The sequence below is a fragment of the Phacochoerus africanus genome, chromosome X, assembly GCF_016906955.1.
Source record: "Phacochoerus africanus isolate WHEZ1 chromosome X, ROS_Pafr_v1, whole genome shotgun sequence".
Lineage (NCBI taxonomy): Eukaryota > Metazoa > Chordata > Mammalia > Artiodactyla > Suidae > Phacochoerus > Phacochoerus africanus.
In genome coordinates this window covers 92,657,786-92,670,878 of record NC_062560.1, presented here as the reverse complement: position 1 = coordinate 92,670,878, position 13,093 = coordinate 92,657,786, and the positions used below count along the sequence as shown (strand labels likewise).

General features: G+C 38.6%; 1 protein-coding gene across 2 annotated transcripts in view; it reads right to left on the bottom strand.

Moving 5' to 3' along the window:
* Positions 1-13,093, bottom strand: part of ATG4A (autophagy related 4A cysteine peptidase) — an 83,187-nt gene that overhangs the window by 66,852 nt on the left and 3,242 nt on the right. Inside the window, exon 3 of one of the 2 annotated variants that reach the window (XM_047764579.1) lies at positions 12,836-12,919. The exons of the other annotated variant lie outside the window; for it this stretch is intronic. Within the exon in view, the coding sequence (XP_047620535.1) occupies positions 12,836-12,919 (84 nt within the window). The remainder of the gene's footprint in view (positions 1-12,835; positions 12,920-13,093) is intronic. 2 annotated transcript variants of the gene reach the window in all.

Here is a 13,093-nt window from a genome sequence, read left to right as displayed (position 1 = left end):
CCCGTCGTGGCGCAGTGGTTAACGAATCCGACTAGAAACCATGAGGTTGCAGGTTCGGTCCCTGCCCTTGCTTAGTGGGTTAACGATCCGGCGTTGCCATGAGCTGTGGTGTAGGTTGCAGACGAGGCTCGAATCCTGCGTTGCCGTGGCTCTGGCGTAGGCCAGTGGCTACAGCTCCAATTCGACCCCTAGCCTCCGATTCGACCCCTAGCCTGGGAACCTCCATATGCCGTGGGAGCGGCCCAAGAAAGAGCAAAAAGACCAAAAAAAAAAAAAACTGTCAAAAAAGACAAAGAAAGACATTATATAATGATAAAAAGTCAGTTCACCAGTAAGTTATAACAATTATAAACATAAAGCATGCAACATCGGAAGACTCAAACATATGAAGCAAACATTGACAAAACTGAAAGGAGATAGACACAGCAACATAATTATAGTTAGGGATTTCAACACATCACTCTCAATAAGGAATAGAACATTCAGACATAACATCAATAAGAAAACAAAAGACTTGGACAATATTATATAAGCCTAACATATACAGAGTATTCCTCCCAATAGCAGTTAAATGCACATTCTGTCAAGTGTACACAGAATGTTGTCCAGGAAAGACCACGTTAGGTAACAAAAGAAGTCTTAACAAGTTTTAAAAAATTGAGATCATACCAACTATATTTTCCAACCACAATGAAATGAAAATGGAAACTAATGGCAGGAGGAAAACTGGAAAATTCACAAATATGTGGAAATTCAAAAACACACTCTTGAACAACCAGTGAGTCACTGAAGGAATCAAAAGGGAAATTAGAAAATACCTTGAGACAAATGAAAATGAAAGCACAACATACTATAACTTACGGAATAAGGCAATAGCAATACTAAGAAGGAAGTTTATGGTGATAAATGCCCACATTAAAAGAGAAGAAAGTTTTCAAATGAATATCTCACATTATACCTTAAGGAAATAGAAAAAGAAAAACATATTAAGTCCAAAGTTAGGAGAGGGAAGTAATTACGAACAGAAATAAACAAAATAGAGAATAGGAAAAAAAACAATGATACTAAGTGTTGTTTCTTTTTAAAAAGACCATCAAAATTAACAGTCCTTGGGACTTCCTGCTGTGGTGCAGCGGGTTAAGAATCTGCCTGCAGCAGACTCAGCCACTGTGGAGGCTCAGGTTCAATCCCCATCCCAGTGCAGCAGGTTAAAGGGTCCAGTATTGCCACAGCTGTGGCATAGGTCATGGCTTGACTCAGATTCAATCCTTGGCCTGGGAAATTCCATATGCCACAGATTGTGGCCATAAAAAGCAAAAAAAAAAAAAAAAAAAAAAAAAAACACAAACAAACAAACCCTTTAACTACATTAGTTTAAAAGAAGATTCAGATAAAATCAAAAATGAAAGCAGAGATACAATGAATGCCGTAGAAATTTAAAGGATTATAAGAGATGACTATGAACAATTATACACCAACAAATTAGATAACCTAGAGGAAATGGATAAATTCCTACAAACATACAACTCATCAAGATCAAATCATGAAGAAACAGAAAATCTTAATAGAACTATAACTAGCAAGGAGATTGACTCAGTAATCAAAAATCTTCCAAAAAATAAAAAGCCCTGGACCAGATGGATTCACTGGTGAATTCTATAAAACTTGAAAGAAAAATTAACTTCTTTTGAAGAATTAACTTTAAATTCATATCTAGAATTAACTTTATTCTTAAAAAAAAAGTTTCAGAAGCCAATCATTCTCAAACTCTTTCAAAAAGCTGAAAAGGAGAGGGCCCTTCCCAACTTATTTTGTGAGATCAGCACTATCCTGATGTAAAAACTAGAAAAGAGACATTACAAGAAAAGAAAACTATGGGCCAATATTCCTGATGAATACAGATACAAACATTTTCAACAAAACGCTAGCAAACCATATTTAACAGCACATTAAAAAATATACACCATGACCAAGTGTAATTTATCCCTAGAATACAAGGATAACTCAACATACGCAAATCAATGTTATACACCATATTAGTAGAATGAAGAGAGGAAAAAAAATCACATGATCATCTCAATAGATGTAGGAAAAGCATTTGACAAAATTCAATACTTTTTCATATTGAAAAGTTGAATATTCCACAATAAACAAACTAGGAAAAAAAGGAAATCACTTTAACATGATAAAGGCCATATATAAATAAGTTCATAACTAAAATGGTGGGAAACTGAAAGATTTCCTTGTTCAGGAGCAAGACAAAGATGCCACTGTCATCATTTCTATTCAACATAGTAATGGAAGTTCTAGCCAGAGTAATTAGGCAAGAAAAAGAAATAAAAGGCATTCAATTAGAAAGGAAAAAGTAAAATTAGCTCTGTTTATATATGACATGAACCTATATGTAGAAAACCCTAAATACTCTACAAAAAAATTTTTAAAACTAGCAAATTAATTCAGCATATAATCTAATTATTAAGTCTTTACAAGATACAAAACCAACATATAAAAATCAGTTATATTTCTATATGCTAACAATGAATTATCTGAAAAGGAAATTTAGAAACCAATTTCATTTAAAATAGCATTAAAAAGAATAAACTACTTAGGAATAAGCTTAACCAAAAAAGGCAAAACTCATGTATACTGAAAATTACAAAACATTGCTGAAAGGAATTTAAAGGTACAAATAAATGGAAAGATATTCCATGTTAATCAACTGGAAGACAATATTGCTCAAATGCCCACATTATAGAAATCAATCCATATATTCAATGTAATTCCTATTAAAATCCCAATAGCATTTTTTATAGAAATAGAAAAAAAACAAAAATTTATGTGGAACCACAAAAGAATCCAAATAGCTAAAATAATCTTGAGAAAGAACAAAGCTGGAGACCTCACACTGTCTACATTCAAAACATATTATAAAGTTACAGTAATCAAAACAGAATAGCACTGGCATAAAGACAAATGGAACAGAACAGTGCCCAGAAATAAACCCACCCAAATATGGTCAAATGATCTTTGACAAGGGTGCAAAGACTACACAATGGGAAAAGGATGATCACTTTAACGAAAGCTGTAGGGAAAACTGGATATCCACATGCAAAAGAATGAAACTAGATCCTTATCTCAGACCACACACAAAAAAATCAACCCAAAATTTAAAGACTTTGACATAAGACCTAAAACTATAAAACACCTAGGAGAAAACCTAGAGAAAACACTTCAAGACATTGGTCATGGCAATGACTTCTAGGATATGACACCAAGAGCACAGGCAACCAAAACAAAAAAAGACAGGTGAAACTATATCAAACTAAAAAGGTTCTGCACAGCAAAGGAAACAATCAACAGAATTAAAAGGCAACCTACATTATAGGAGGAACTATCTACAAATCATATGTCTGATAAGGGGTTAATATACAAAATATATAAGGCATTCCTACAACTCAATAGCAAATAATAATAATAATAATAACCTTATTTAAAAATGGTCGCAAAGGACTTAAAGACATCTCTCTAAAGAATACATCCAAATGGCCATCGGGTATGTGAAAAACATGCTATCACTAATCATCAGCAAACTGAAAATTAACACCATAATTAAACATCGTCTCACTCCTGTTAGGATAGCTATTTTTTAAGAAAGATAACAAGTGTCAGCAAGGATATAGAGAAATGGAACCCTTCTACAATAGTGGTGGGAATGTAAAATGATGTCACTGTGGTGGAAAATAGTATAGAGACCCCTGAAAAAGATTAAAAAATAGAACCACTATATGATCCAGCAATACCATGTCTGGGTATTTACATAAAAGAATTGAAATCAGGATTGTAAAGAGATATTTGCACTCCCATGTTCACTGCAGCATTATTCACAACAGCAAAAAAAGAGAAATAACCTAAATATCCATCAATGGAAAATGTGGTATATGTGGTATATACATACAAAAGAATATTAGTCTGCCATAAAAAAGGAAAGACTGTCATATGTTCCATGAATGGAACTTGAAGACATTGTGCTAAGTGAAATAAGCCAATAAGCCAATCACAGTAGATCAAATACTGCATCATTCCACTTAAAAGAGGAGGGAGGGAGTTCTTGTGGCTAAGAGGTAACAAACCTGACTGTATCCATGAAGATATAGGTTTGATCCCTGGCCCCTCTCAGTGGGTTAAGGATCCGGCATTGCTGTGAGCTGTGGTGTAGATGCAGCTCAGATCCAGTGTTGCTGTGGCTGTGGCATAGGCTGGCGGCTTCAGCTCCAATTTGACCCCTAGCCTGGGAACCTCCACATGTCGCAGATGCAGCCCTAAAAAACCAAAAAAGAAAAAAAATCAAATTTTTCACCTTAAAAAAAAAAGTAGAAGAGTACAATAAACTCAGAGCAAGAAGAAGGAAGAAAATAATCAACTTAAGAGCAAAAATCAATGAGATTAAAAACCAAAAATTAACAGAGAAAAATCAATGACATGGAGCTGGTTCTTGAAAAGATCAATAAAATAGACAAACCTCTCACAAGACTAACAAAAAAAGAGAGAGAACACAAATTATTAATATCAGAATGAGACAGGGAAACACCAAAAGGATAGAGGGAATACTACAAACAAATCTACACATAGAAATTTTACAATTTTGATAAACTGGACCAATTCCTTAAAAAATGTAAACACCCGGAGTTCCCATTGTGGCCCAATGGAAATGAATCCTACTAGTATCCATGAGGATGCAGGTTCAATCCCTGGCCTTGCTCAATGGGTTAAGGATCCAGCATTGCTGTGAGCTTTGGTGTAGGTCGCAGACACAGCTCGGATCCTGCATTGCCATGACTGTGGGGTAGGCCACCAGCTACAGCTCTGATTCGACCCCTAGCCTGGGAACCTCCATATGCTGCGGGTGCAACCCTAAAAAGACAAAAGACAAAAAAAAAGAGAGAGAGAGAAGTTTTAAATGGAGAAGATTTGTATAGGCTGGTGACATACAATACCAAGGACATTTTTATCTATAGGGTCAAAACGTGCTTAAGAAAATAGTAGAGCCACAGATTAAAATGTCTCATCTTAAACCAGGCAACTGGCTACTGTGAATCGCTTGCAATTAGCCGCATAAACAAACTGCATCTGGCAAAATGACAAACTCAGTTTTGAAGGGTCTTCAGGCCAGTGTTCAAAATCTAGTTAAGTGGTGGGAAGAGGGAGACGTTTCATTCTGGATAAGCCAGAACCTATTCCTGTGACTGTCATACAGTTCATTGATTTGCACATACCCTATGTTGGGTGTCCTCAAGTTTGTTCTACTATAGAAGATATTCATTTCCAGCTGTGCTGTGGAAAGAATATTTGCAATAGGTAAAATACTTAGTGATGATTAGAAAGGGGCGAGTGGGGGAAACTGCCTCCCTCTGCATTGTCCAAAATGATTACCCCTAGCCCCATGAAGCTATTTAAATTAAAAATAATTTAAATTAAATTTAAAATCTAGTTCCTAGTCACATTTCAAGTGCCTAAGCCAGCGGCTAGAGGCTACCATACCAGCACAGCACATCGAACTCTTCCATCATCATAAAATGTTTTACTGGACAGCATTGCTGTAGAGCCTGAAAAACATGTCACTTCCCCCACAATCATAGGCAGAGTTACAGTCCAAAGAGCTCTGACAGGAATTAGTATTGCATTATCTGAGGTTTGCATTTACACATAATTTCATCTTGAGCAGTTTGTTGCAGTGGTTAAATGCTAGAGCTTTGGGGTAGAATAGCATTGGATTTCGGTCTTAGCTCCCACTACTGCCAAACTGTGCGACCTCAGGCATGCTGCTCTGCTTCTCCATGCCCGAGTTCTCATCTTTTCAAAGGTGAGGACTGGGGAAGAATGGTACCTAACTCCTAGGGTTCTTCTGAAGGATTAAATGAGATAACCTCAATACCTACCACATGTGATCTATAAATGTTAGTTGTTCTTAAAGTCCAGAAGATGAACCGGGCATGTTCCAGGACCTAGACTCTAGATGACCAGTAGAAAAGGGAACATTCACTCGTAGGAGCAGCAAGGGAGTCAGTTCCTAACAGGGGCCCCCTTTGACTCTTGATAGATAAACAGTAACCACATTGTTCCTCCATACTTGGGGACAGTGACAAAAGAGGAGAAATCCTTAGAGATCTATTTGTCTTGCAGCTTTCCATAAGACAAAGAATACCTTACCCTGGGCCTTAAGGAACTCAGAATTGAAAGGTAACCACCCTGTTACATCAAATAAAACAAAAGCACAACACACCGTCTATAAAACAAGATTACTCAAATAAGCCTCACACCAGGAGAGGCACTTGGAGTTGTTTTTCCAGCTGTTTCCAGCAATCAAATCCGATTTCCTGATGTACTATTAAAGGGGAAATATCACTATTCCCAGTTCTTTATGAATACCATACAACAGGCCTGCTGTACCTCTGTAATCAACTGAATAAATATTTATTGAACACCTACTACATGCGAGACACTTTCATTATACACTAGCCATCGGCAAACTACATCTAGGAGGCCAAATCAAGTCCGCTTTGTGTTTTTTATGTAGTAAGAAAGGTAAGAATAATTGCCATGCTGTACAGCAGGAAAAAAATTATATTGGGGAAATAATTGAAAAATTTTTTTAATTTACATTTTTTTGGCCACACCCATGGCATGTGGAAGTTCCTGGGCCACGTATCGAACCCATGCCATAGCAGCAACCCGAGTTGCTGCAGTGACAACAATAGATCCTTAACCTGTTGAGCCATAAAAGAACAATTTTTACATTTTTAAACTAGTGGAAGAACTACCTTCAACCACAATTACCAAACAGTGACTGGGCCTAGAAAATTGCTTTTGCTCCAGATGTGATAATGTTTCTTAATTAACTCAACATAAAATTACAAGGCAAAACAGCACTTATATGTGAAACATACTGTAGGGAAGTCATTTCAACAACACTCTTTGAATCACAAGTAATGTCAACGTGCCTTATACACGTCCCATGCTGTCATAAGTCAAAACAACAAAATCTCAATGAGATACCACCTCGCACCCACTAGAATGGCTATAATAAAAAAGATAGACATTAATACATATTGATAAAGATGTGGAGAAATTCTAACCCTCATACATTGCTGGTGGGAGGGGAGAATGGTGCAACTGCTTTGGTAGAGTCTGGCACTTCCTCACAAAGTTAAACATGGAGTTACCATATAGCCCAGCAATTCCACTCCTAGATATGAACCAAGAGAAATGAAAACACATGTCTTCACAGAAACATGTACATAAATGTTTACAGCAGCATTATTCATAATAATCAAAAGGTAGAACTTACCAACTGATGTATGGATACGTGAAATATAGTGTAGCCATAAAATAGAATATTATTCAGCCATTAAAATGAATGAAGTATTGGCATACACTAAAATTTGGATAAACTTCAAAAACCTCATGCTAAGTGAAAGAAGCCAGACACAAAAGATCACATATTATATCACCCTGTTTATATGAAAGCCCCAAAAATGAAAAGTCACAGAGACACAAAATAGATTAGTGGTTGCCTTAGGTCTGAGAGTAGAAAAGGGTAGTGAGTGAAAATGGGCAAGAAGTTTCTTTCTGGGATAATAGAAATGTTCCAAATAAGATTGTGGTGAAGGTAACACAACTCTAATATACTAATAAATGTTAAACTATACAGTTTTTAAAAGTGTACAACACCAAAAAACATGATCCACAGAAGAAAAAAATGTTAAGTTAGATCTCATCAAATTTTAAAACTTTTGGATTTCTGCTTGTGGCTCAGTGGTAACGAACCCAACTAGCATCCATGAGGATGCAGGTTCAATCCCTGGCCTTGCTCAGTGGGTTAAGGATCTGGCATTGCTGTGAGTTGTGATGTAGGTCACAGATAAAGCTCAGATCCCACGTTGCTGTGGCTGTGGTTTAGGCCGGCAACTACAGCTCCGATTCGATCCCTAGACTGGGAACTTCCATATGCCACACCTGCAGCCCTAAAAAGACAAAAAAAAAATTTTTCACTTTTGCACTTCAAAAGACACCATTAAGAAAATGAAAAGTTTGGAGTTCCCATTGTGGCTCAGCAGTAAGAACCTGACTAGTATCCATGAGGATGTGGGTTTGATCCCTGGCTTCACTCAGTGGGTTAAGGATCCTGTGTTGCCGTGAACTGTGGTGTAGGTTGCAGATGTGGCTCAGATCTGGCACTGCTGTGGCTGTGGCATAGGCTGGCAGTTGCAGCTCCAATTCAACCCCTAGCCTAGGACCTTCCATGTGCCACAGGTGTGGCCCTAAAAAAGACAAAAAAAAAAAGAAAGAAAAGAAAAGAAAGAAGGAAAATGAAAAGTCAAACAACAAACTGTGAGAAAATATCCACATATCCAGAATATGTAAATAATTCTTACAACTAAACAAAAAGACAATAACTCAATTTTAAAATGGAAAAGATAGGAATTCCCATTGTGGCTCAACGGGTTAAGAACCCCACTGGTATCCACGAGGATGTGGGTTCCATCCCTGGCCTTGCTCAGTGGGTTAAGGATCCAGCATTGCTGCGTGCTACGGTGTAGGTCGCAGACGCAGCTCAGGTCCAGAGTTGCTGTGGCTGTGACGTAGCCAACAGCTGCAGCTCCAATTCAACTCCTAGACTGGGAACTTCCATATGCCACAGGTATGGCCCTAAAAAGACAAAAAAAAATTATATATATATATATATATAATGTACATATATATAATATACATAATATATTATATATATAATATACATAATATAAAATGGAAAAGATGCATGAGTGGCTAATAAGTGAATGAAAAGATGCTCGTCATCATTAGTCATTAAGGACATGCAAATTATAACCACAATGAGATATCATTTCACATCCATTCAGAATGACTACAACAAAAAGTCAGACAATAACAAATGTTGGTGAGGAAGTAGAGAAACAGAAACCCTCATACATTGCTGGATGGAAATGCAAAATAGTGCTGCTGCTTTGGAAAACAATTTTGCAGTTTGTTATAAAGTTAAAGATAAATTTGCCATATGATCCAATAATTCCATACTTAGGTACCAACCAAAGAGAAATGAAAACATATGTCTGGGGAGTTCCCCTTGTGGTTCAGGGGTAATGAACCTGACTGGTATCCATAAGGACTCAGGTTCAATCCCTGGTCTTGCTCAGTGGGTTAAGGATATCTGACATTGCCATGAGCTGCGGTGTAGGTCGCAGACATGGCTTGAATACCGAGTTGCTGTGGCTGTGATGTAGGCCGGCAGCTGTAGCTCTGATATGACCCCTAGCCTGGGAACTTCCATATGCTGCAGATGCAGCCCTAAAAAGACAAAAACAAAAAACAAAAACATATATCCACACAAAGGCTCACACGCTAATGTCCTTAGCAGCATTATTCATAATATCCCCAAACTAGAAACAACCCACATGTCTACCAACTAGTGAGTAGACAAACAAAATCTGTTATATTCATATAATGGAATACTATTTGGAAAAAAAATTAATGAAGTACTGATACATGCTACAATATGGATGAACCTCAAAAATATTATGCTAAGGGAAATAAGCCAGGCACAAAAGACCACTTTTTTTTTTAATGGCTGCACCCACAGCATATGGAAGTTCCTGGGCCAGAGACTGAATCTGAGCTGCAGCTGTGGCATCACAGCTGTGGCAACACCAGATCCTTTAGCCCACTGCACTGGGCCAGGGATAGAATCCATGCCTCTGCAGTGACTCGAGCCACTGCCGTCAGGTTCTTAACCCACTGCACCACAATGGGAACTCTAGATCACTTCTTGTTTGATTTAATTTAGATGAAATGCCCAAAACAAGCAAATTTATAGAGACAAATTAGATCAGTGGTCACCTGGGGCTGGGAGTGGGAACAAGGATTCACTATAAATAAAAGTGAATGAGGGATCCTTTGGGGGAAGTGAAGATGTTATAAAATTGATTATGATGATGGGTGCACCACTCAGTAAAGTTACTAAAAATATTTAACTATACACTTGAAATGAGAGAATTTTATATGAAAAATCTAACCCAGAGGTCCTTGGTGGCCTAGTGGTTAAGGATTTGGCATTTTCACTGCTGTGGCTCGGGTTTGATCCCTGGCCTGAGAACTTCTGCCCACTGCCAGTGTGGAAAAAAAAATACACATACACACACACACACACCACTCAAAAAACTGTTAAAATAGGAAGGGAACAGTAGGGGAAACTGGATGAGAAGTACACAAACTCTGTACTGCCTTTGCAACTTTTCCATAAATCTAAAGTTATTCGGAAATTTAAAATGTACTTAAATTGGTACAACCATTATGGAAAACAGTATGGAGGTTCCTCTAAAACAAAATATAGAACTATCTTATCCAGCAATTCCACCCCTGGGCATATATCTAGACAAAACTATAGTTCAAAAAGATACATGCAGGAGTTCCCATCATGGCTCAGTGGAAATAATTCTGCCTAGCATCCATGAGGATGCAGGTTCAGTCCCTGGCCTTGCTCAGTGGGTTAAGGATCCAGCATTGCCATGAGCTGTGGTGTAGGTCACAGATGCAGCTCGGATCCTGCATTGCTGTGGCTGTGGCGTAGGCCAGCAGCAACAGCTCCGATTAGACCCCTAGCCTGGGAGCCACCATGTGCCATGTGTGTGGCCCTAAGAGACCAAAAAAAAAAAAAAAATACATGCAGAGAAAAAAAATGTGTGTATGTACACACACACACATGTATGACTGGGTCACTTTGCTGTACATCAGAAATTAACATTGTAAATCGACAAGTACCCATGAGGATGCAGGTTCAATCCCTGGCCTCGCTCAGTGAAATAAAGACCTGGTGATGCCATGAGCTGTCGTGTAGGTCACAGATGTGGCTTGGATCCCACTCTCCTGTGGTTGTGGTGTAGGCCGGCAGCTACAGCTCCGATTAGACTCCTAGCCTGGGAACTTCCATGTGCTGTGGTTTTGGCCCCAAAAAGACAAAAAAAAAAAAAAAGATACATGCACCCCTATGTTCACTGCAGCACTATGAACAATAGCCAAGAACTACACACAATAGCTAAGACATAGAACAACCTAAATGTCCATCGACAGATGAATATATTAAGAAGAAATGGTACATATACACAATGGAATACTACTCAGCCATAAAAAAGAATGAAATAATGCCATTTGCACAATAACATGGATGCAACTAGCGATTATCGTACTAAGTGAAGTAAGTCAGAAAGAGAAGGACAAATACTATATGATATCACTTATATGTGGAATCTAAAATATGGCACAAATGAACCCGTCTATAAAACAGAAACAGACACAGACATTAAGAACAGACTTATGGGAGTTCCCGTCGTGGCGCAGTGGTTAAAGAATCCGACTAGGAACCATGAGGTTGCGGGTTCGGTCCCTGCCCTTGCTCAGTGGGTTAATGATCCGGCGTTGCCGTGAGCTGTGGTGTAGGTTGCAGACGCGGCTCGGATCCCGAGTTGCTGTGGCTCTGGCATAGGCCAGAGGCTACAGCTCCGATTCGACCCCTAGCCTGGGAATCTCCATATGCCGCGGGAGCGGCCCAAGAAATAGCAGCAGCAACAACAACAACAACAACAACAACAACAACAAAAGAACAGACTTATGGTTGCCAAGGGGGAGGGGAAGGGGGTGGGATGGACTGGGAGTTTGGGGTTGGTAGATGCAAACTATTGCATTCAGAATAGACAAGCAATGAGGTCCTACTGTACAGCACAGGGACGTATATCTAATCTCCTGGGATAGACCACGATGGAAGATAATATATTAAAAAAAAAAAAAAGAATGTAGGCATTCCTGCTGTGGCACAGTGGGTTAAGAATCCAAGTGCAGTGGCTTGGGTCATTGCAGAGCTGCAGGTTCAGTTCCCAGCCCGACACAATAGGTTAAAGACCCAGAGTTGCCACAGCTGCCCAGCAGCTCAGAATCAATCCCTGGTCCAGGAACCTGCATATGCCACAGGCACAGCCATTAAAAAAAAAAAAAAAGAATGTAAAATGTATTTAAATAAAAAATAAGACTATAAGACTATGTTTGTGGAGTCACATTGATATTTGGCAGTACCTATCTATGTGAAAAGACACAAAGATAAAAATGGCATAATAGATAAAATCTCATCACAGATCAGCATTAACAGATGCACATTTGAAGCAATTTTGATGATAGGCAGCACTGACTACTAGCCTCAAATAAACAAAATGTCATCCCTCCAAAAAAGAATTCCATTATTCTCATCAGTAGTCTCATATTACCAAAAAGTACTCAATTATTATTATATTTTGAATTTCATCAATAAACCTTTGTTGAAATTTGTTTTCTCTCTTGTCATATAGGTACCTACAAATTATCCACAATTTTGCCTTTTGGTCCACAAAGTCTAAAATATTTATTATCTGGCTTTTTATACAACCACATTCTACACCACAGCAGGGTAAATATAAACGTAAGCAGTCTCTTTCTTGAGTGCATTCTTTTTTTTTTTTTTTTGGTCTTTTTGTCTTTTCAGGGCCGCACCCACGGCATATGGAGGTCCCAGGAGGTCCCAGGCTAGGGGTCGAAACAGAGCTACAGCTGCCAGCCTACGCCACAGCCACAGCAACGCCAGATTCGAGCCGCGTCTGCAACCTCTACCACAGCTCAGGGCAACGTCGGATCCTTAACCCACTGAGCGATGCCAAGGATCGAACCTGCAACCTCATGGTTCCTAGTCGGATTCGTTTCCGCTGCGCCACGACAGGAACTCCGAGTATATTCTTATTATTACCTGGTTTTGGCATGATGTCCTTCTGGATATGTCCTATAAAGGATAAGCCTTGCATCTCTTCTGCTATGGCACTAGTTAGGATTTCTATAAATAGAAACACTATTAGTTTAATAGTTCTAGTAAAGCCTCAGTGTCATCTTCACTATCATGATATTAAAGAGCCAACACCATACCACAGTGTCAAGATGACCCTCATCAAGTTGTGATGTCACCAGGCCATGAACTCACCGAGATCTCTCAGATATCAAGTGGCTCCTA